General features: G+C 54.1%; 1 protein-coding gene across 5 annotated transcripts in view; it reads right to left on the bottom strand.

Annotated features, from left to right (window-relative positions):
- The window catches only part of PTPRN (protein tyrosine phosphatase receptor type N), a 472,242-nt gene extending 450,276 nt beyond the window's left edge, over nt 1–21,966 (bottom strand). For 3 of the 5 annotated variants that reach the window (XM_085650114.1, XM_085650115.1, XM_085650118.1), the window contains exon 1: nt 21,695–21,965. In XM_085650114.1, coding sequence (XP_085506240.1) covers nt 21,695–21,779 — 85 coding nt within the window. In that variant the 5' untranslated portion in view covers nt 21,780–21,965. Of the gene's footprint in view, nt 1–21,694 lie in introns of all 5 variants that reach the window. The other 2 variants (XM_085650116.1, XM_085650117.1) reach the window with 2 other exon arrangements.
- Nucleotides 21,967–22,492: the final 526 nt, after the last annotated feature.

Raw genomic sequence — 22,492 nt, 5'->3', positions numbered from 1 at the left:
CCCAGACAGCCTGCTACACTCTCAGCACCTCCCCTCAGTTTAACAGCACAGCAGGGCGTGGGACGCTGCGTCAGCCCCACGGGGTAGGGCTGCTAAAATCTGCAGCGGCCAGAACCATCCTTGCCTAGTGCCGTTGTTGCAAGCTACGCCCTCCACAGCTGCCTACCCATGATGTTGGCCCCACATTACAGTGGCCTGGTGGGGAAAACACAGAAAGGGTATGTGAGCTGGCTGAAAGAGCTCTCAACACAAAGCGCCTGACAGGTGAACCGTAGGCACCGGTCCAAAGCCCGACTTCCCGCCTTCCCAATCCGATGCTGCCCACTGACCCCACAGCAGTCAAATGAGCGCACGGTGTCCCCCAGGGAAGCCTACATCCTCTCCAGACCAGTGTAACCAGAGGAGAGCAACAGCCCAGAGCTCGAGGCACACTTGAGATAAACCCTAGAAATACAAAAACACCGAAAACAAGTGAGATTGAAAGAACTCTACTCCCTGAACATCCACAAACCACACCCATATAAGCACCACCTACAACAGCCATGCAAGGGATGGACCCTGCGGATAATGGCAAAATACCACACGCGTTATGGGAGACAGTCAGAGTGAATTCAAAAAGGAGAACATATTAAAGGCAAACACACATTACTGTGCCGGAGGAGTTACACTAAACTAGGAAACAGAGAGGAGTGTAAGTGGGCTGGAGTGGATCCATGAAAGAGGAGACATGCACACGTGGAAACCGTAGAGGTGAAAACTGCTCAATACATAGAGGTGACAGCAAATACTGTACGGTAAATACAAAGTCCCTGAACGCACACTAGTGTTAGGAAGAAAGAAGGCACACGAGAAGTCGCCACTGAACAGACAACTCCACCCTGAGGATATCTCTACCCAAAGTTCAAGAGGAAAGATGAATCCACACCAATAACAACAGTCAAAGTACAAGAGATACGTATATGGATCACTCACTCCAAATAAAAAGATGAATCCACACCAATAACAGCAGTCAAAGTACAAGAGATGCGTATATGGATCACTCACTCCAAATAAAAAGATGAATCCACACCAATAACAGCAGTCAAAGTACAAGAGATGCGTATATGGATCACTCACTCCAAATAAAAAGATGAATCCACACCAATAACAACAGTCAAAGTACAAGAGATGCGTATATGGATCACTCACTCCAAATAAAAAGATGAATCCACACCAATAACAGCAGTCAAAGTACAAGAGATGCGTATATGAAACACTCACTCCAAATAAAAAGATGAATCCACACCAATAACAACAGTGAAAGTACAAGAGATACGTATATGGATCACTCACTCCAAATAAAAAGATGACTCCACGCCAATAACAACAGTCAAAGTACAAGAGATACGTATATGGATCACTCACTCCAAATAAAAAGATGACTCCACGCCAATAACAACAGTCAAAGTACAAGAGATACGTATATGGATCACTCACTCCAAATAAAAAGATGAATCCACACCAATAACAGCAGTCAAAGTACAAGAGATGCGTATATGGATCACTAACTCCAAATAAAAAGATGAATCCACACCAATAACAACAGTCAAAGTACAAGAGATACGTATATGGATCACTCACTCCAAATAAAAAGATGAATCCACACCAATAACAACAGTCAAAGTACAAGAGATACGTATATGAAACACTCACTCCAAATAAAAAGATGAATCCACACCAATAACAACAGTGAAAGTACAAGAGATACGTATATGGATCACTCACTCCAAATAAAAAGATGAATCCACACCAATAACAACAGTGAAAGTACAAGAGATACGTATATGAAACACTCACTCCAAATAAAAAGATGAATCCACACCAATAACAACAGTCAAAGTACAAGAGATACGTATATGGATCACTCACTCTAAATAAAAAGATGAATCCACACCAATAACAGCAGTCAAAGTACAAGAGATGCGTATATGGATCACTCACTCCAAATAAAAAGATGAATCCACACCAATAACAACAGTCAAAGTACAAGAGATACGTATATGGATCACTCACTGCAAATAAAAAGATGAATCCACACCAATAACAGCAGCCAAAGTACAAGAGATGCGTATATGGATCACTAACTCCAAATAAAAAGATGAATCCACACCAATAACAACAGTGAAAGTACAAGAGATACGTATATGGATCACTCACTCCAAATAAAAAGATGAATCCACACCAATAACAACAGTGAAAGTACAAGAGATACGTATATGAAACACTCATTCCAAATAAAAAGATGAATCCACACCAATAACAACAGTGAAAGTACAAGAGATACGTATATGGATCACTCACTCCAAATAAAAAGATGAATCCACACCAATAACAACAGTGAAAGTACAAGAGATACGTATATGGATCACTCACTCCAAATTCCAAGAGAAGAGATGAATCCACACCAGTAACAATAGTGAAAGCACAAGAGATGCACACATGGATCACTAACTTTAAACTCCAAGAGAAAAGATGAATCCACACCAAAAACAACAGAGAATGCCCAAGAGAGGTACACATGGATCACTAACTCCAAACTCCAAGAGGAAAGGCAAGCATACTGGTGATGGGCTAAGGGTGAAGGACCCGATAAGATGTAGGAGATATAACTTGAGCTGGGGCCACAAGCCCATGAAGAGGTCCTTGGAGAAAGAACCCGATTGAAGTGGGAGCGTGGACCTACAGAGAGAGATCCTGGCAGGAGAGCAAGCCACCTAAGTTGTATTAAACCGGTTCCAGGAGCTTACAGGCACCCAGGACCATCAGGGTGGCATCAGGTCCTGACGCAGAGAAGTTGCATTATCAGTGTGGGGCAACCATTGAAATTGGAAGCTGGGCACCATGAACACGACTGGTGGTAGCCATGGGAGAGTGGTGTTCTCCTTAGACAGACTCTCCTTAAACAAGCCAAAAGCAAAGACTCCAGCAATACTGACATGGTCTTCTCAGAAGAGGAGGTGGTTAAGGGAGGAAAGACGCTCCATGGAAAAGTACCGTACAGTGAGGCGTGGATACTGTGGGGAGAGGAGGTGAACCGGCTCGGATGCTGCAGGTCAAAGGCAGGGGGTTGCAAAGTCTACTACTAAGCCAGGGGGACAAAGAGCAAGGGTGACTGAAGAAGCCACCCAAACAACTGCCAACAACTCTGATCTTTGAACAATGAAAAATAAAACCCCTCTCCTATACAGGAATAACCTCCCTGAATCCCACCATAAGAGATATCCAGAGCTCTGAATCCAAGGGGACATCTGCATCTCCACCACATGAGAAAGCATAAACAGGTGGGATTAGGGATTCGTTGACTCTCCAAACATCTTGCATTGAAGAAACCATTAGATATCTCAGGACACTCTTGGTTTTACCTCCCAGGAGCTTCGTATAACAGGGACAGTTACAAAAGTGAGAAGATTACATTGGCTGCGGTACTGGCCAAGCAGTGAAGTGACCCAGAGGAGGGTACGAGGGGGTCATAACAGTGGACATTCTAAGTGCATGAACCTCTCCATGTCTCCCCCCAGCCCTCCAGCCAAAGATCGCGGTGGCCTCCTCTTGAAACAAGACACACACTCTGCACTCACACCAGGTGTTCACCACCACTACCATTCTCCCCTAACCACAACACGGTCATCAAACGCTGACTGTAAGCAGGGAAGACACCTACCACTCCCCTTGCGGTCCTGAAAGATTGTGGCACAAAGGAACCACTCCAGCCACGTCACTGACTCCCTACATACGGTAGACATGAACCCTGAACTGTAAAGGCCGTGTCTTTCCTCGCCCAGGTGGGGACTTAGCAGAACCAGCGTCAACCTGCATAATCTAGCTAAAATACTCCAACCTCCAGCAACACAGACTGAAGAGGAAGCAGCTGGACTAAGTCTAGTTGGATGGAACGAGAATAAGGTAGAAATTAAGACCATCTAATTGTTGGGCGGGGGCTTCTAAACTTCCACAGACAAGGGTGATATCCCCAACATGCATCTGTTTTATATCCTGCAATATCTGACATCACCACTCGAAAGATTGAGCTTCCGGGGCTGGGTGTGAATTCTTCACAGAGATGTTTTAAAGCATGGGTAGGCTTTCCTGTTTTCAGTTTTTATTTTTGGTCAAGTCTGTTGGTGTTTTTTCAGTGTTTTCAAGCGATTTCAATACCTTAAAAACAGTGATTATCAGTGGTTACACATTTTCGTACCATTAAAAGCAACAGAAAGTGGGTTTTTACGGCGTTTATGGAACATTTTGCTTTTATTATTGCTTGCTTTCTGCACTGATAGTGCATGGTATATCAACAGTGTACAAACAGTGTATGAGGCCCAAACACATTTTTGCAAATCAAACTTATTGTAGTACACCATGCAATACTTCTTCAGTGAGTCTTTGGTCATGCGCACTCACTCGTTCCTTCCCCTGTAAACTATTATCTGTGAAAAGGCCCCCTCAACATTGGCACTTGAGACGGGCAACACCAAAACAGCCTGTACACAATTTGCTAACTCTGGCTACTGACTGCTTACTGTGCCAATCCTGGTGCACCTGAAGATTGCGATTCTCAGAGCAGGTTCTGCAACATTTGCGTTGAAATGAGCGCGTATGCCCTCAGAGTTATTGAAGCGGTCAAAGATGAAGCTGCAGTTTTCAAACTACGGCGAAAACTCCTCTTTACGGCTGGGATCTAGAACTTGTGCAGAGCACCGCAGTGAGGCTTCCTTGACTCCAAGTGCAATGGTTGGTGAAGGGACATTTCTATGCATCATTGCAAACCATTTCTCATACATTGTAAAATAAAAGTTTCTGAATTGCTCTTCACCATTGCTTTGCTTACCAAGTGGCAAGCACTCTAACATGGAACATGTCGCAGTGCCAGAGTCACTAGAGGTGTCGCCCAGGCGAATCTCAAGGAGATGTTTCACATCTACACCAATTATGCTGAACACTTGGCAGACAAGGCTGTTTTCAGACAATAGTGTTTTTATTATGTCCAATACAGCAGTTATGTTTTTCTGTAAAAATGTAAGAATGCAGTAGAGCGTACTTTTTTTCGCATTGCTATTAATATGCAACCAAAGATCCTTCCATTCTTGCCTTTGGCATCAATCGGGAACTTTTCTGTAAACGGTTGCCACATGGATAATACAGCATTCACAGCCCCTTAGACCGAGAAGCATCAGCTAAGAGACACGGTAAGGATGACTCTTTCTCTGATGCCGCACAAAGTGCAAAATTAGAAATATTTGCGTTTTAGTTCCTGCACATAACAAAACAGTGCACCAGACTGGACTAAAAAGTCAATAGCACTCCTCATTAACTCCGAAGATTGTAAAGATGCTGTCAGCATACCATCTAACAGATGGCAAGGACCTCTTACAGGGAAGCACTTCAGCTCAGGTACCAGTTTTAACATGGCATCACACCACTTCTTCATATACGTAGCTCAATCACTGCAAATACAAACAATACCACTCCAATCTTTGTTGAACTTGGAAATAACCTCATAGCAGCAGCATTCCAAGTGATGCTGCATTCCATGCATTCTCTGTAGCTCGCTCGTGAGTTCGGAATGCATGAACCTGCCCCCCCCACCATGTTCTATCGTGTACTACCCGCCATAGCAGTATCCCCATCTACGACCATAAATTACATTCTTTTTAATGTCTCCATTTGTCGCCTCGCCGTCCTGTGTCCCTGCTCAACACATGGACACAGCCGTTAAGAATGACTGTGTTTCCGTTCAATGTAGCGTCGATGGCGGCTTCTAGGCACTAGGTGGATCATGACAGAGATACCCACAGAGTTAACCATCGTGGTAGACATGCCCGCCGTGTCACCTGCCAGCCCGGATGCAGACACTCGCCCGCCGTGTCTCCTGTCCAGCCCAGATGCAGACACTCGCCCAAGCCTGAATGCAGATACTCGCCCGCCGTGTCCCCTGCCCAGCCCGGATGCACACACTCGCCCGAGCCCGGATGCAGACACGTGCCCGCTGTGTCTCCTGCCCAGCCCGGATGCAGATACTCATCCGCCATGTCTCCTGCCTAGTCCGGGTCCAGACACTCGCCCGAGCCCGGATGCAGACACTCGCCGGAGCCCGGATACAGACACTCGCCCGCCGTGTCCCATGCCCAGCCCAGACGCAGACAAGCGGCCGAGCCCGGATGCAGACACTCACCTGCCGTGTCTTCTGCCCAAGCCCGGATGCAGACACTCGCCCGCCGTGTCCCCTGCCCAGCCCAGACGCAGACAAGCGCCCGAGCCCGGATGCAGACACTCGCCCGCCGTGTCTCCTGCCCAGCCTGGATGCAGACACTCGCCCGCCGTGTCTCCTGCCCAGCCCGGATGCAGACACTCGCCCGGATGCAGACACTCGCCCGCCATGTCTACTGCCCAGCCCGGATGCAGACACTCGCCCGCTGTGTCTCCTGCCCAGCCCGGATGCAGACACTCGCACGAGCCCAGATGCAGACACTCGCACGAGCCCGGATGCAGACACTCGCCGGAGCCCGGATGCAGACACTCGCCCGCCGTGTCTCCTGCCCAGCCAGGATGCAGACACTCGCCCGCGCCCGGATGCAGACACTCGCCCGCCATGTCTCCTGACCAGCCCGGATGCAGAAACTCAGCCGCCGTGTCTCCTGTCCAGCCCGGATGCAGACACTCGCCCGCTGTGTCTCCTGCCCAGCACGGATGCAGACACTCGCACGAGCCCAGATGCAGACACTCGCACGAGCCCGGATGCAGACACTCGCCCGCCGTGTCTCCTGCCCAGCCAGGATGCAGACACTCACCCGCGCCCGGATGCAGACACTCGCCCGCCATGTCTCCTGCCCAGCCCGGATGCAGACACTCGCCCGCGCCCTGATGCAGACACTCGCCCGAGCCCGGATGCAGACACTCGCTCGCCGTGTCTCCTGCCCAGGCCGGATGCAGACACTCGCCCGAGCCCGGATGCAGACACTCGCCCAGCCCGGATGCAGACACTCGCCCGAGCCCAGATGCAGACACTCGCCCGCCGTGTCTCCTGCCCAGCACGGATGCAGACACTCACCCGCGCCCGGATGCAGACACTCGCCCGCCGTGTCTCCTGCCCAGCCCGGATGCAGGTAGGTGCACGTCGGGAAGGCTAACTATCCCTTCATTACCCCTGGCAGATGAGGAGCGCATTCATGACTTTAGCGGGGTTCAGTTTAAATTCTCATCAAGTCAAATTCTGATCACATTAAAGAGGATTTATCCCCCCACGTGCTTTGCAGCGTCAGCCGAGGCCTACAGTATGTGCAGAACCTCCGGCGGATTCTGGCGTTTCAGACAACAGTATGTTGCCGTCTGGAATGGACATGTTCAACTTTATAATTAAAAGCATCGGGGTGCAAATCTGAGCGCGTGAATCCTCTTGGCCACATTCCTGGTGTGTGTCACTTTGCAAGCCCCGCAGGTGCTTGTGTGTGTCGGTTTGTGGGCCTGTTTCTGCTGCCTGTGTACCTGTGCACTGCAGATCAGTTTAAAGATGGAAATGATGTTCAAATAGCTGCTTGCCACACTCATACAGGCTTCCAACCGCTTCCAAGAGTGGCTATAAATGTCCGGGTTGTTTTCCAAACTGGTGTGAGGTTCTTCCGGGTCTGACGCCCTGTACCCCGATCTGCCCACTTTTGGCTGGGGTCGCACTATGGAAATATCCCGTACCACCAGACATACATACATCGGACACTCATGCAGCCCTCGGTTTGTTCTGCTTTCTGGCACTGACAGACCCACATTCATTACTGAGCAGATTAACAAGGATAAAACCGGGAGGAGGAGCCTAGCGCGCAACCAAGATGGCCGCGTAGGTGCGAGGCTCCCGAGGACCTCCGCGACCTCCTGAATTAATCCTGGCGATATCCTGTCCTTGTTGAGGGGACTGTGTCGGTGAACCCGAGCTGAGGCGCCACCCGTTTTTCGGGTTCGAATCGGACCCCGGACACCGGTGGGAGCACCGATCGAAGGTTGCGGCCTTCTCCGCGCCGGCCCCCCGGATTGGAGTAGTGGGGCGATCCGGGGACAAAGTGAACAACAGCGGCGGGCAAGGCTGGGCGACTCGCGTACCCCGCGCTTTCACTTTCGCTTTTGCGCCCTCCTTGCCTTCAAGCGAGGTAGGGTTGCGGAGCGGGGTGCGGTGGTGTGGCCTTGTCCAGGTGCCCGGCTGACCCGCCGGCTGTGGGTCGTCCTGCGGTCCAGTGGTCGCCCTCCCCCCCCCGGAACCCGTGAACGGGTTTATCGGCCCGTTCGAGGAGATTGGCACGACGGTGGGAGGGCAAGCATGTCCACCAAACAAGATGGCGACCGGACGAAGGTGAAGACGACCCGCCGTGGCCCGGCGCACCAATCCAACAGTATGGACCGCTACACTCTCCAGAAGGGATCTCCTGAGACATCGCGCACATCCCCGGCGGGCCCGACGGAGGCATCTGCTCAGCCGGTGGATCTGACCCTCCGGGACGTCATGGGCGCCATCGCAGAGATGAAGGCCTCGGTGGACCAGCGCTTCGACACCCTAGCGCAAAAAATAGACTCGGTCCTTGTGGATGTGAGCCTCGTGAGGGCTGACTTGTCCAAAACGAACGACCGGGTCGATTCCCTGGCCCACACCACAACGAGCCTCACGACGGATGTGGTGGCCCTCCAGAAGGAGGTGCGCCGGCTCGGCCAGGCGAGCGCCCTGATGGACCGGCGACTGGAGGATTCCGAGGGTCGGGCCCGGAGGAATAATGTTCGTATTGTGGGGGTGCCGGAGGGACGAGAGGCGGAGGCGGCAGATCTTTTTGTGGAAGACTTGATCCTTACCCATCTCCAGCCCCGGGGGCTGAGTAAGCTTTTTGCGGTGGAACGTGCTCGCCGGGTCCCTGGGGGCAGACCTAAGGCCGGTGCCCCGCCACGGCCTCTCATTGCCCGGATTTTTAACTTTCGGGACAGAGACGCTATCCTGCAGACCTCCAGGCAACAGGGACCGGTCAAGCTTGATAACATGGATGTGCATTTCTACCCAGACTTTACTCCGGCGGTCCAAAAGCAGAGACTGAGTTTTCTCGGTGTTAAACGTCGCTTACGGGACCTGAACCTTAAGTACTCAATGCTTTTTCCAGCTAAGCTGAGGGTGGAGGTGGATGGTCGCACGCACTTCTTTGACCGGCCCGAGGCGGCTGGGGACTGGTTGGACACTCTGCCTGGAGATCGGGGCCGAGGGGGTGGGGGGGGTGCGGTCAGCGGGGAGGGCCCGCCGGATCAGAATTGAGGGGTGAATAATAGGCCTTGCTCTGGACAACATTCCTTTACCATTTATTGATCGTATATGTTCCCCTCCTATGGAGGTCGTTCGGGGTCTGTTGGGGGCTTCCCTCCTCCTCTGGGGGACTAGTTAGTTTTCATCTATGGGGCGACAGGCACACTGCACTTTGGGGGGGCTGTCTGGGCTCATGCAGGGGTGCAGGGAGGGGGGAGTTCTGTTGGGATGGGGGGGTGGGGGAGGTGTGTTGTTTGTTTGCACCGCAAGGCAAACCCGCTACTGTATTGTTGCTCTCAAGATGCTCTGTGGGGGACGACTGATTGTTTCTACGTACGATGGGGGGTAGGGATTTGACTGTGTTGTCATGGAATGTTAACGGCCTGGGGGATAGGATTAAGCGTGGTGTGGTCCTGCAGTTCTTGAAACGTATTTCACCAGATGTTGTCTTCCTGCAGGAGACACACCTTATAGGTAACTCCTTTCATGCTATGAATCGGCGGGGCTATCGTTTGGTGGCCCATTCGGGCTTCACTTCGGGCTCGCGGGGGGTGGGTATCATGATCAAGAACTCGCTCCCGTTGGAGATTGATGAGGTGCGCCATGATGAGAGGGGACGCTACACTGTCCTGGTGGGTAGAATGGAGGGTAGAGTGTTTATTTTTATATCAGTGTACGTCCCGCCTGGGTTACAAGCCACTACATTTGCGGACCTGGGGCGCCTCCTCCTGGACCTTCCGGGTGGCCTGCTGGTGGTTGGGGGGGACTTTAATGCGGTAGCTTCTGGGTCTATGGATCGTCATCCCCCTAGGGACCTCCCCCGGGCACAGGCGTGGCTGTCCGGCCTTTTAGACACACTGGGCCTGGTGGATTGCTGGCGACTAAAGCATCCCGCACAGCTGCAATACACCTTCCACTCGGGTGCCCATGGTAGCCTCTCGCGGCTTGATTACATCCTTGTCCCGGCGGCCTATGCTGGGAGGGTGGGGGAGGTGTGCCATCTGGCGCGGGGTATTTCAGATCACTCCCCATTGCTGTTACATTTCGATGTCTTCCCGAGGGGGGAGGGCAGGGTGGCTCCAATCAATGCATGGTATTTGCGCGACCCCACCATTCGTGCCGACTTGATCAAATCCTTACAGCGATATTTTGACGAGAATGTGGGGTCTGTCCCTTCGGCCATCTCCCTGTGGGAGGCTTTTAAGGTAGTTCTCAGAGGGGAGGCCCTCTCCTTTATCTCCCATGCCCGGAGGCGCGAGCGGGAGGAAGTGACCCGGGTGGAGGCCGAGATTGCGGAACTGGAAGGTGACCTGGGGAGCGGGGTAACGGATGCCAAGCTGCATGTTCTACACCTCAAGCAGGCGGCCTATAGGGCCCTCGTCACGGAGGCGGCCAGGGGCCTCAGTAGAGAGCAGCAGGGGCGATTGTATGATGTGGGTGATAAGGCTGGCAAATTGATTGCGTGGTTGGATAAGAGGGAGAGAGCGAGTCGTGTGGTTCCTTTGATTGAGAGGATGGATGGTGCGTGTGTCACCGAGCCGGAAGCCATTGTCTCCTGCTTCGCGGATTACTTCCGCGAGGTGTACTCCCCGGTTTCCCCCTGCTCGGAGGAAGATTCCCATGCCCTGCTTCGGGACATCGCGCTGCCCTCCCTTACGGTGGAGGACAGGGATTTGCTGGACGCTCCTCCCACCTCGGACGAAATTGGCCTGGCTATTCGCTCGGTTGCATCCGGCAAGGCCATGGGCCCCAATGGTATCCCCATCGAGCTTTACAAGCTACGCCCGGATGTACTAGCGCCCCACCTGCGCGCGATGTTCCTGGCGGCCCACTCGCAGGGTTCCCTCCCGCCGGACCAGCGTCTGGCCACAATCGTGGTGATCCACAAGGAGGGGAGACCCCGTGAGCGGGTCACATCCTATAGGCCGATCTCGCTCTTGAACGCGGAGCCCAAAATCCTCGCCAAGGTGTTGGCCAACCGGTTGGTCGGCGTGGTGGGCGATTTGGTCCACCAAGACCAATCTGGCTTTATACCCCACCGCAACACGGCTCTTAATCTGCGACGCTTGCACGGGGTGCTCGCGTGTGTCCCGTTTGTGCGGGAGCCGGCCATCTTGGCGTCCTTAGACGCCACCATGGCGTTTGACACGCTTGAATGGCCATACATCTGGGCGATGCTGGCGAAATTTGGATTTGGACCGGGATTCATTAGCTGGGTCAAATTGTTGTATTCGGGCCCATTGGCGCAGGTGGTGGTGAATGGGCGAGTCTCGGCCCCATTCGCGCTGGGGCGGGGCACGCGTCAGGGTTGCCCCTTGTCGCCGCTCCTGTTTGCACTGGCCTTGGAGCCCTTGGCGGAGTGGCTACGGTGGCACCCTTCTATCCGTGGTCTCCGCTGGACCCCCGAGCATGAGGACCGCGTGTCCCTCTACGCCGATGATATCCTTTTGTATCTCGCCTCCCCGCGTAAATCGCTGATTGTCCTGGTTGATGTTTTGCGCTCCTTCGGTCGTAACTCAGGCCTCGTCATCAACTGGGCGAAATCCTGCGTATATGTGCTTTCCGGGGAGGCTCCGGCCCTACCACGGGACTGCCCGATCCAGATTGCCTCCCAGGGGTTCCGGTACCTGGGTATATATATTACTCTAGACCCGGAGGCCCGCTATGAGCGGAACTTGCTACCCCCCCTCCAGCGCTTGAAGGAGGACGTTGCGCGTTGGCCGCGTCTTCCGCTTTCGCCGCTTGGCCGAGCGGCCTTGTTTAAGATGATGTCCTTGCCGCGCTTTCTGTACGCCCTCCAGAACACTATGGACTTGGTTCCGGCGCGCTACTTCCGTGAGGTGGAGAGCCTCCAGCGGCGCCTGTTCTGGGACGGGAGGCCGCGCATTGCTCTGGCTAAATTGACGCTCCCGTGGTACGATGGGGGGGTCGCCCTCCCGGACATTAAACGGTATTACTGGGCCTCCCAACTAGCTGCAATTAATCATGGCCTTTACGGGCCCGCCTTGAACCCGGCATTTGAAATGGACAAGATGCTCCTGCCCGGTGGCGATTACAATCGAGCGCTCTACTCTGGCGCGCCCGACTCCCGTCTGACGGGACCGACGCGTGTCATGGTGCGTGTCTGGCACGCGGCTAATGCAGCTATGGGGTGGAAGGACCGTTTGACCCGGGCGTCACCGCTATATGCGTCTGAGAGGTTGGGCTCCCTGTGGACATCGAAGGGCTTCGAGAAGTGGGACACGATCGGAATCAGCACGGTGGGAGATCTCTGGACGAGGGGGGGATTCAAAACTTTTGAGACGCTGCAGACGGAGTTTCAGCTGCAAGGCAGTGAGTACTTTCGGTACCTACAAGTCCGCCACGCGCTGGGCTCCGTCTTTCCGGATGTCGCGTCCATTCCGGAGTCTTCCCCCCTGGAGGACAGAGTGCTGGATGGCCATGTCCCAGACAGCACAATCTCCCTTATATATAAAAAACTGATCAACGACAGATCGTGCCTGCTGGCTAGTCTCCGCGAGGCCTGGGTTGCCGACGGGCTGGAACTGGACGACGAGGATTGGATTTCCGCGGTGGCCTCTCCGAAGGAGGTGGCCATCCCGGCTCGCCTTCGCTTCGTCCAGCTTAAGATCCTTCACCGGGTTTACGTGACGGGGCCAAGGCTTCTACGTATGGGCTTTGCTGGTGACGGATTGTGTAAGCGTGGCTGTGGTGCTTTGGCAACTTTCATGCATATACTGTGGGAGTGCCCAAAGGTGGAGCGATTCTGGCGTGGTGTGCATGAGGTTCTGCGTGTGGTTACGCGTGTCGCGCTGTTGCCGGAAGCGAGGAGATGCTTGCTGAATGTGTGGGAACCAAATGACTATTCGGTCCCGCAGACGCGGTGGGTGACTCTGGGATACATGATAGCTAAGCGTGACATTGCTCAATTGTGGGGATCCCAGAGGCCCCCGGCGGTGTTGGCCTGGAAAGAACATATGGATTGGTGTATGTTTCGTGAAAAGGTGGTGTATGTGGAGACGGGTAAGCCTGGGGCGTGGGTGCAAATCTGGGGCCCCTGGAACGCCTACCGCGGGGGTATTTGTGAGCCGCCACTGCTACCGGCTGCCTCGCCAGCTCCGTCCCCCTAGCCGACCCCCCTCCCTCAGCGGTGGGCACGTGGTTCCCCAGTCCCTGATCTACTCCCATTCCCCTCTTCAGAGTTTTGCTGCTGGTTGGGATCCCCCACTTACGGAGCACGTGCCGTCACTTTGGATTGCGGGTTGCCTTGCGGGTGTGGTTTTTTGTGTTGTTCTGTTTTGATAAAAGGAAACCGTATTGTGGGCTTGGAGTTATGCGGCCTGCGCTATTGATGTCTCCTGCTTTACCAATCTGCACCGCCAAGAGACTCTTACTGTATGTATGTCATATGCTTTTGTCACTCTAGCGGCCGGCCGGGTGGTTGTAGGCCCATACCTGTAACTTTTTCAAAATGCAATAAACGGTTTCAAAAAAAACAAAAAAAACAAAAAAAAAACAAGGATAAAACCCGGACTGGAACATCACGGACGTCTGTCAGACTGACGTGTTCTCTGCTGCACTTCGCCCGATTCAATTCCAATATACACAGCCCGGTGCCCGTGACCCGTGCATCACCAGTGCCACACCGAAGCACACACCCGGTGCCCGTGATCTGTACATCACCAGTGCCACACTGATGCACAACGCCCGGTGGCCGTAAACCGTGCATCACCAGTGCCACACTGAAGCACAACAGTCAATACTCACTGATGCACAACACCCGGTGCCCGTGACCCGTGCATCACCAGTGCCACACTGAAGCACAACGCCCGGTGCCCGTGACCCGTGCATCACCAGTGCCACACTGAAGCACACACCCGGTGCCCGTGACCCGTGCATCACCAGTGCCACACCGAAGCACACACCCGGTGCCCGTGATCTGTACATCACCAGTGCCACACTGACGCACAACACCCGGTGCCCGTGATCTGTACATCACCAGTGCCACACTGACGCACAACACCCGGTGCCCGTGACCCGTGCATCACCAGTGCCACACTGAAGCACACACCCGGTGCCCGTGACCCGTGCATCACCAGTGCCACACTGACGCACAACACCCGGTGCCCGTGATCTGTACATCACCAGTGCCACACTGACGCACAACACCCGGTGCCCGTGATCTGTGCATCACCAGTGCCACACTGAAGCACACACCCGGTGCCCGTGATCTGTACATCACTAGTGCCACACTGAAGCACACACCCGGTGCCCGTGATCTGTACATCACCAGTGCCACACTGATGCACAACACCCGGTGCCCGTGCGTCACCAGTGCCACAATGATGCACAACAGTCACTGCTCACTGATGCACAACACCCGGTGCCCGTGCATCACCAGTGCCACACTGACGCACAACACCCGGTGCCCGTGATCTGTACATCACCAGTGCCACACTGATGCACAACACCCGGTGCCCGTGACCCGTGCATCACCAGTGCCACACTGATGCACAACAGTCACTGCTCGCTGATGCACAACACCAAGTGCCCGTGATCTGTACATCACCAGTGCCACACTGATGCACAACACCCGGTGCCCGTGACCCGTGCATCACCAGTGCCACACTTAAGCACACACCCGGTGCCCGTGATCTGTACATCACCAGTGCCACACTGATGCACAACACCCGGTGCCCGTGCATCACCAGTGCCACACTGACGCACAACACCCGGTGCCCATGATCTGTGCATCACCAGTGCCACACTGAAGCACACACCCGGTGCCCGTGATCTGTACATCACTAGTGCCACACTGAAGCACACACCCGGTGCCCGTGATCTGTACATCACCAGTGCCACACTGATGCACAACACCCGGTGCCCGTGCGTCACCAGTGCCACAATGATGCACAACAGTCACTGCTCACTGATGCACAACACCCGGTGCCCGTGCATCACCAGTGCCACACTGACGCACAACACCCGGTGCCCGTGCATCACCAGTGCCACACTGACGCACAACACCCGGTGCTCGTGATCTGTACATCACCAGTGCCACACTGATGCACAACAATCACTACTCGCTGATGCACAACACCCGGTGCCCGTGATCTGTACATCACCAGTGCCACACAGATGCACAACACCCGGTGCCCGTGACCCGTGCATTACCAATGCCACACTGATGCACAACAGTCACTGCTCACTGATGCACAACACCCGGTGCCCGTGATCTGTACATCACCAGTGCCACACAGATGCACAACACCCGGTGCCCGTGACCCGGGCATCACGAGTGCCACACTGATGCACAACAGTCACTGCTCACTGATGCACAACACCCGGTGCCCATGCATCACCAGTGCCACACTGATGCACAACACCTGGTGCCTGTGACCCGTGCATCACCAGTGCCACACTGATGCACAACAGTCACTGCTCACTGATGCACAACACCCGGTGCCTGTGACCCGTGCATAACCAGTGCCACACAGATGCACAACACCCGGTGTTCGTGACCCGCGCATCACCAGTGCCACACTGATGCACAACAGTCACTGCTCACTGATGCACAACACCAAGTGCCCGTGACCCGTGCATCACCAGTGCCACACTGATGCACAACAGTCACTGCTCACTGATGCACAACACCCGGTGCCTGTGACCCGTGCATAACCAGTGCCACACAGATGCACAACACCCGGTGTTCGTGACCCGCGCATCACCAGTGCCACACTGATGCACAACAGTCACTGCTCACTGATGCACAACACCCGGTGCCCGTGACCCGTGCATCACCAGTGCCACACTGATGCACAACAGTCACTGCTCACTGATGCACAACACCCGGTGCCCGTGATCTGTACATCACCAGTGCCACACTGATGCACAACACCCGGTGCCCGTGCATCACCAGTGCCACACTGATGCACAACACCCGGTGCCCGTGACCCGTGCATCACTAGTGCCACACTGATGCACAACAGTCACTGCACACTGATGCACAACACCAGGTGCCCATGATCTGTACATCACCAGTGCCACACTGATGCACAACACCCGGTGTCCGTGCATCACCTGTGCCACACTGATGCACAACAGTCACTGCTCGCTGATGCACAACACCCGGTGCCCGTGATCTGTACATCACCAGTGCCACACTGAAGCACAACACCCAGTGCCCATGACCCGTGCATCACCAGTGCCACACTGATGCACAACAGTCACTGCTCACTGATGCACAACACCCGGTGCCCGTGACCCGTGCATCACCAGTGCCACACTGACGCACAACAGTCACTGCTCACTGATGCACAACACCCGGTGCCCGTGACCCGTGCATCACCTGTGCCACACTGATGCACAACAGTCACTGCTCGCTGATGCACAACACCCGGTGCCCGTGATCTGTACATCACCAGTGCCACACTGAAGCACAACACCCAGTGCCCATGACCCGTGCATCACCAGTGCCACACTGATGCACAACAGTCACTGCTCACTGATGCACAACACCCGGTGCCCGTGACCCGTGCATCACCAGTGCCACACTGACGCACAACAGTCACTGCTCACTGATGCACAACACCCGGTGCCCGTGACCCGTGCATCACCAGTGCCACACTGACGCACAACAGTCACTGCTCACTGATGCACAACACTAGGTGCCCGTGATCTGTACATCACCAGTGCCACACTGATGCACAACACCCGGTGTCCGTTCATCACCTGTGCCACACTGATGCACAACAGTCACTGCTCGCTGATGCACAACACCAAGTGCCCAATGATCTATGAATCACCAGTGCCACACCGGTGCCACACTGATGCACAACAGTCACTGCTCACTGAAGCACAACACCCGGTGCCCGTGACCCGTGCATCACCTGTGCCACACTGATGCACAACAGTCACTGCTCACTGATGCACAACACTAGGTGCCCGTGATCTGTACATCACCAGTGCCACACTGATGCACAACACCCGGTGTCCGTGACCCGTGCATCACCAGTGCCACACTGATGCACAACAGTCACTGCTCGCTGATGCACAACACCCGGTGCCTGTGACCCGTGCATAACCAGTGCCACACTGATGCACAACAGTCACTGCTCGCTGATGCACAACACCCGGTGCCCGTGATCTGTACATCACCAGTGCCACACTGATGCACAACACCCGGTGCCCGTGCATCAACAGTGCCACACTGATGCACAACAGTCACTGCTCGCTGATGCACAACACCAAGTGCCCAATGATCTATGAATCACCAGTGCCACACCGGTGCCACACTGATGCACAACAGTCACTGCTCACTGAAGCACAACACCCGGTGCCCGTGACCCGTGCATCACCAGTGCCACACTGATGCACAACAAACACTGCTCACTGATGCACAAGAGTCACTGCTCACTGATGCACAAGAGTCACTGCTCACTGATGCACAAGAGTCACTGCTCACTGATGCACAAGAGTCACTGCTCACTGATGCACAAGAGTCACTGCTCACTGAAGCACAATAGACACTGCTCACTGATGCACAAGAGTCACTGCTCACTGAAGCACAACAGACACTGCTCACTGATGCACAAGAGTCACTGCTCACTGATGCACAAGAGTCACTGCTCACTGAAGCACAACAGACACTGCTCACTGATGCACAAGAGTCACTGCTCACTGATGCACAAGAGTCACTGCTCACTGAAGCACAACAGACACTGCTCACTGATGCACAAGAGTCACTGCTCACTGATGCACAAGAGTCACTGCTCACTGATGCACAAGAGTCACTGCTCACTGAAGCACAACAGACACTGCTCACTGATGCACAAGAGTCACTGCTCACTGAAGCACAACAGACACTGCTCACTGATGCACAAGTCACCGCTCAGGTGAATTACTTCACCGAGTGCCGCCCTCAGTCCTCTGAGAAGTTATTACCGGCTTCAGTCGATATCAGTGTTCAGAGAATCAAAGCTATTAAATGCCCGTTTCACCAACCAGACTAAACCAAACCCGAGTCCACTTTATAACAATCAACCACACCTTCCAATGAGAAGACGAACGCAGCTTTGGGATCCGAGGGGCTCTTGTAGACGAGTTCCCTCTCTCTGCAGGATCTGAACATGTTCCAATATGACAACATTACAAGAGTGATCGATTCCCCACCAATCAGATCGCCTGAGATCAGACAGATTAGCATATGTGCAATACAAGAGTTATCAAGGGAGGTGAATCCGAAAAGCAGTCAGTGTCCGCACACCACCAGGAAGGTGAATCCCAGAGCACACCAGCATCTGCACAGCAGAAATAGCAAGGGAGATGAATCCCAGAGCACACCAGCATCTGCACAGCAGATATAGCAAGGGAGATGAATCCCAGAGCACACCAGCATCTGCACAGCAGAGATAGCAAGGGAGATGAATCCCAGAGCACACCAGCATCTGCACAGCAGAGATAGCAAGGGAGATGAATCCCAGAGCACACCAGCATCTGCACAGCAGAGATAGCAAGGGAGATGAATCCCAGAGCACACCAGCATCTGCACAGCAGAGATAGCAAGGGAGATGAATCCCAGAGCACACCAGCATCTGCACAGCAGAGATAGCAAGGGAGATGAATCCCAGAGCACACCAGCATCTGCACAGCAGAGATAGCAAGGGAGATGAATCCCAGAGCACACCAGCATCTGCACAGCAGAGATAGCAAGGGAGATGAATCCCAGAGCACACCAGCATCTGCACAGCAGAGATAGCAAGGGAGATGAATCCCAGAGCACACCAGCATCTGCACAGCAGAGATAGCAAGGGAGATGAATCCCAGAGCACACCAGCATCTGCACAGCAGAGATAGCAAGGGAGATGAATCCCAGAGCACACCGGCATCTGCACAGCAGAGATAGCAAGGGAGATGAATCCCAGAGCACACCAGCATCTGCACAGCAGAGATAGCAAGGGAGATGAATCCCAGAGCACACCAGCATCTGCACAGCACAGAGATAACAAGGGAGATAAACTAGCAAGGGAGATGAATCCCAGAGCACACCAGCATCTGCACAGCACACAGATAGCAAGGGAGATGAATCCCAGAGCACACCAGCATCTGCACAGCACCGAGATAGCAAGGGAGATGAATCCCAGAGGACACCAGCATCTGCACAGCACCGAGATAGCAAGGGAGATGAATCCGAGGACACCAGCATCTGCACAGCAACCGAGATAGCAAAGAAGATGAATCCCAGCGGACACCAGCATCTGCACAGCACTGAGATAGCAAGGGAGATGAATCCCAGAGGACACCAGCATCTGCACAGCAGAGATAGCAAGGGAGATGAATCCCAGAGCACACCAGCATCTGCACAGCAGAGATAGCAAGGGAGATGAATCCCAGAGCACACCGGCATCTGCACAGCACCGAGATAGCAAGGGAGATGAATCCCAGAGGACACCAGCATCTGCACAGCACCGAGATAGCAAGAGAGATGAATCCCAGAGCACACCAGCATCTGCACAGCACATGGATAGCAAGGGAGATGAATCCCAGAGCACACCAGCATCTGCACAGCACCGAGATAGCAAGGGAGATGAATCCCAGAGGACACCAGCATCTGCACAGCAGAGATAGCAAGGGAGATGAATCCCAGAGGACACCAGCATCTGCACAGCACCGAGATAGCAAGGGAGATGAATCCCAGAGCACACCAGCATCTGCACAGCACCGAGATAGCAAGGGAGATGAATCCCAGAGGACACCAGCATCTGCACAGCACCGAGATAGCAAGGGAGATGAATCCCAGAGGACACCAGCATCTGCACAGCACCGAGATAGCAAGAGAGATGAATCCCAGAGCACACCAGCATCTGCACAGCACATGGATAGCAAGGGAGATGAATCCCAGAGGACACCACCATCTGCACAGCACAGATAGCAAGGAAGATGAATCCCAGAGCACACCAGCATCTGCACAACACAGGCATAGCAAGGGAGATGAATCCCAGAGCACACCAGCATCTTCACAGCCCCGAATAGCAAGGGAGATGAATCCCAGAGCACACCAGCATCTTCACAGCACCGAGATAGCAAGAGAGATGAATCCCAGAGCACACCAGCATCTGCACAGCACATGGATAGCAAGGGAAATGAATCCCAGAGGACACCACCATCTGCACAGGACAGATAGCAAGGAAGATGAATCCCAGAGCACACCAGCATCTGCACAACACAGGCATAGCAAGGGAGATGAATCCCAGAGCACACCAGCATCTTCACAGCCCCGAATAGCAAGGGAGATGAATCCCAGAGCACACCAGCATCTTCACAGCACCGAGATAGCAAGGGAGATGAATCCCAGAGCACACCAGCATCTTCACAGCACAGAGATAGCAAGGGAGATGAATCCCTGTCGACATCGGCATATGCTTAGCACAATAGATATCACTAGAGATTAATCTTCGAAGACATCAGCATATGAACAACACATCTTAAGAGAGATGAATTCCAAGGAAGATCGGCATGGGCGCAGCGCACATCAATGGAGATGAATCCCCAGGGCATCAGCTTCTGCGCAACACGAAAGTATCAAGGGACAGGAGTCCAAACGTATATCAGCATCTGTATAATACACTACATGTCAGGGGAGATGAGTCCTCGGGGGCATCAGCCGCTGTGCACTGAAGGAGGGGTAGTAATTAGGTCAGTTCATTGTAGTTTGCCCCCATCCAGAGGGGAGACACGGAGTACACTGGGAAAGTCTTCGGGGGGTCGTGGTTCTCTTTGGAGAGGGTAAGTGGCACTTTAAGGGCGCTCTGGGAGTCTAGCACCCTCTGAGAAGGAAGTGCTGGTGTACGACGAGCGCCCTTTGGTGGTTCACTCTGACCCGGCCCTCCCTGGGCGGCAAAGGCGGGAGACCCTTGGTGGTTCCGGGAAGTTTGTGGGCCCCAGACACCCCCTCCCCCCAACCCCTTTAATAGGTTTCTGGTTATGTTCTAGGCTGTTAGTTCATGGGGGAGGTATCTTGGGGGTGGGAGGGTTGTAGGGTGCGGAGTCAGTCTCTGGCCAGTCCCTAGTGCTAACTACAGGTATGGGGGGCACAATCTCAAGCAAACCTTGGGCAGTGTGTCAGGAGGTGAAGAGAGGGTGAATGCAATGACCTCTGACCATACCTTTTGGTAGAATTCAATGACCTCTGACCCCACCTTATGGTAGAACGAAATGAAATAGATGAAAACCTTTCCCCGTCACCTTTACCTCTTGCACAGTGCCCCGGCCCCGCCCACTTACCATGCCCCCTTTACATTTTGCATTTTATTCTGCCCTAGTGCCACCCTTTCTCTTGCCCCCTTTCCAGTTGCCCCGGGCTCGTGCACTCGCTGAAGCCCAGCAGTGCCCCCTTACCGTGATCCCGGGCACTGCCCCCGGGGCAGCAGCGCAGCAGCAGGAGGGAGCAGCAGAGCACCAGCGCTCCCCGGAGCCGCGGCATCCTCCTCAGCGGGGCATCCCCGGCCGGGGCTGGAGAGGGGGAGAGCCCGGGGAGGACGGAGGGACAGCAGCCTCAGCACCGGTGGAAAGGCGCCAGGGATGCAGTGCGCACGCGCACCGCGGGGGCTGCACACCTGGGCGCGAGCCAGAGTCAGGGGCGACTGCGCCTGCGTGAAACCGAATCAGGACCAGGGACAGAGCCAGGGGGCAACGGCGCATGCGTGAAACCAGTTCAGGACCAGGGACAGAACCAGGGGGCGACGGCGCATGCGTTGCCCGGTTCCGCGGAAGCAAGGAGTCATCACTCAACGGAAGAAATGCGCATGCGTCGAGTGCCACCTGGCAGCCTTAGAAACAGGGAGGCGCTCAATATATTCATTGGCGAGGCAGCAAGTGCTACGCATGCGCACAACGGGAGCGAACCGTCAGCACAACGGACAGCGTCAGAGAACGGGGCACACCGCGCATGCGCTCAATTAAAGGAGCCAAATATCACTAATGAATGGAGAAAACGGAGGGCGGAGGGGAGAGTGAACACGCGAAAAAAGATAAACGTTTACAATTCACATTTCAGCTTCTCACTCCAAAGAAAAGACAAGCAATTCTATAACCACCAGACTACAAGCCACGCCCACTGCATGGAAGTCTACACCTACAGCAGGAGTAAACACCCACCCTGCTGGGCACTCCCCAAACACCGTGACAGGCCTCAAG

The sequence above is a fragment of the Triturus cristatus genome, chromosome 3_2 (genome assembly GCF_964204655.1).
Source record: "Triturus cristatus chromosome 3_2, aTriCri1.1, whole genome shotgun sequence".
NCBI lineage: Eukaryota > Metazoa > Chordata > Amphibia > Caudata > Salamandridae > Triturus > Triturus cristatus.
This window is presented reverse-complemented; position numbering and strand designations above follow the sequence as displayed.